Genomic DNA, 2,206 nt, shown 5'->3' with positions numbered 1-2,206 from the left:
CACACACATCCGAGTGTGTAATGAAAAATTGATGTTTGTGCCAAAATCAGCGTGTCTGGGATTTTCCTATTAACATCTCCTCTCCGCTAGATGTCATTTTAATTTGTTTTCTTTTAGCTTTGATATGATGGTATGACAGGATCAGGGAGAAAGCCCGGGAAGATTTTTGAGGATATAATTGAGGCCCCGGGCCCCCGGCAGCAGCTCACACACTCTTTAATGGAAATAGGTTAGATCTCTCCATGACTCTTCCTCGTCTCCTCCCTTCTTCTGCCTGCTGTGTGTGTGTGTGTGTGTGTGTGTGTGTGTGTGTGTGTGTGTGTGTGTGTGTGTGTGTGTGTGTCTGTGTGTCTGTGTGTGTGTGTGTGTGTGTGTGTCTGTGTGTCTGTGTGTGTGTGTGTGTGTGTGTGTGTGTGTGTGTGTGTGTGTGTGTGTGTGTGTGTGTGTGTGTGTGTGTGTGTGTGTGTGTGTGTGTGTGTGTGTGAGACTCGGGGGACGCCCGGGTTCCCTCCTCTGCACCGAGAAGCCTCATCAGGCTGGGTCCTCAACTGCTTTACATCGACACCGAGGAGGACACACACACACACACACTTATGCATTGTGTTCATGCTGAGTGTCTCCACTTTTCAATTTCCATCTCTCTTTTGTTCGATACCGCTCATTCCCTCCTCTCACTCCTGCTGTCTCTCTTTCAATGGTTTCCCTCCCTCCCTACAGTCCGTCTCTCTTCCTCCGTGTCGTTCTTCCTCTTATGTGGTATCTTGTCCCAGAAACCTGTTTCGCAGCCAGCCGGAGATCTTACTATCCGCGCCGGCAGCTGTCTGAAAGAAACTACTTCTGAAGGCACTTTGGGGAGCTGCTGTCTAGCCGCTCCTGATCCCAGACCAGTTTATCTGGTGCGCCACACTCGTCTCTGCGCCTCCTCGTCCTGCGGTGCAGATCTGGGAGCAGCATCGAGGGGGACGAGGACTAGGGATCTCCAAAGCGCTGAAACGGGATGTGTTTCTCTCCTGATGCTCTCACAACTTGAAGTGAGCGCTGAGTGATTTAGATAAGGCCGCTGCAGCGCTGAGGCGGCGAGGCCACTGGGGGTCAATGGGAGTCAAAAGGCCGGGGGAAAGCCGGGCGGAGGCAGAAAGACAGGAAATGAGATGAGAAGCGAGTAGAGGAAAAGGAGAAGAGAGGAAACGACATCGTAAAGAAAGGGGGGAGTGTGGACGGATGAAGGTGAAAGAGAAAGATCAAAACCACAAGAAAAAGGCTTCTTTGTGGTTCAAGCACAAAGAACCTTGACTAGATTGAAAATGTTTCTGCAATACTTCTCACAACTCATATTTGATGTTTGTAAGGAGCTCTTTAAAGCACTCTGTGATGGTAGAAACCGAATGAAGCATTGTGGGAATATATAGGAAGCTTTATATGGAGAGGGGTTACCAGCTTTTATTTTGTTTTTGTTTGTGAAGCACTTTGTGTTACCCGTTGTGTACGGAAAGTGCTATATAAATAAATAGATATCATTATTGCAGACACCACTTGAGGATCCTGTACCTTGTTGGCGGCCCCTCCGTGGATGATGGACTTGATGAAGATACCCAGGTCCTCCCCGGTCTCTCTGGACTTGTTGCCCTTCAGGCTGACCCCGAGTCCAGCGGATCCAGACTCATTGAGCGGGATCTCGTACATCAGCTGCTCCCTGCCGTCCTCCAGCACCAGGCTGCCTTCCTCTTCACCTTTCTGAAAACCAAGACATATTTAAAACCCTTAGTTCTTGAAATGCACCCCCTAATACCTGCTTTACATAATAAGTGCTGCGTGTGATCGCTGGCGATCGACGCAGCGTATCTAATGCACTGGCTGATAATGCATGCTCCTACTGCACGCTGATTACACTCAAACAGAGACGGACTCAAGAGTCAGATGGAAGAGGTAAAAGAAAAGGAGCAGGTGTTGTGTACCGGAAAGAGAGATGCAGGTGTAATGAGGGAAAGGAAGAAAGCTACTGTAGAGAGGTTATTTCCATTTGGAGATGAAAGGTGCAGGCGGAGAGCGAGACATTTCTAAAGGAAACATAATAACCTTTTCATACCTCCTCCTGCTGGAGCACGCTGGGGGAGGAAAGGGGGAGCATGGAGGCGCAGAGGAGCATTTAAAAGTAATAACCCATCCCTGAGGTCTTCTCTCGTTCGCACTGCCCCCCTCCTCGTTC

The 2,206-nt window shown here is 49.3% G+C and overlaps 1 protein-coding gene across 1 annotated transcript in view; it reads right to left on the bottom strand.

Annotated features, from left to right (window-relative positions):
- Nucleotides 1-1,802, bottom strand: part of LOC104960829 (partitioning defective protein 3-like) — a gene marked incomplete at its 3' end in the record, with an annotated part of 5,368 nt that extends 3,566 nt beyond the window's left edge. The window contains exon 1 of the mRNA XM_010789000.1: nucleotides 1,549-1,802. Within this exon, the coding sequence (XP_010787302.1) occupies nucleotides 1,549-1,683 (135 nt within the window). The remainder of the gene's footprint in view (nucleotides 1-1,548) is intronic.
- Nucleotides 1,803-2,206: the final 404 nt, after the last annotated feature.

This window comes from Notothenia coriiceps, unplaced genomic scaffold (genome assembly GCF_000735185.1).
Source record: "Notothenia coriiceps isolate Sejong01 unplaced genomic scaffold, NC01 NC01_scaffold00032404, whole genome shotgun sequence".
In the NCBI taxonomy this organism is placed as follows: domain Eukaryota; kingdom Metazoa; phylum Chordata; class Actinopteri; order Perciformes; family Nototheniidae; genus Notothenia; species Notothenia coriiceps.
The sequence above is the reverse complement of the archived record's forward strand: the minus strand, read 5'-3'. Positions and strand labels throughout refer to the sequence as shown.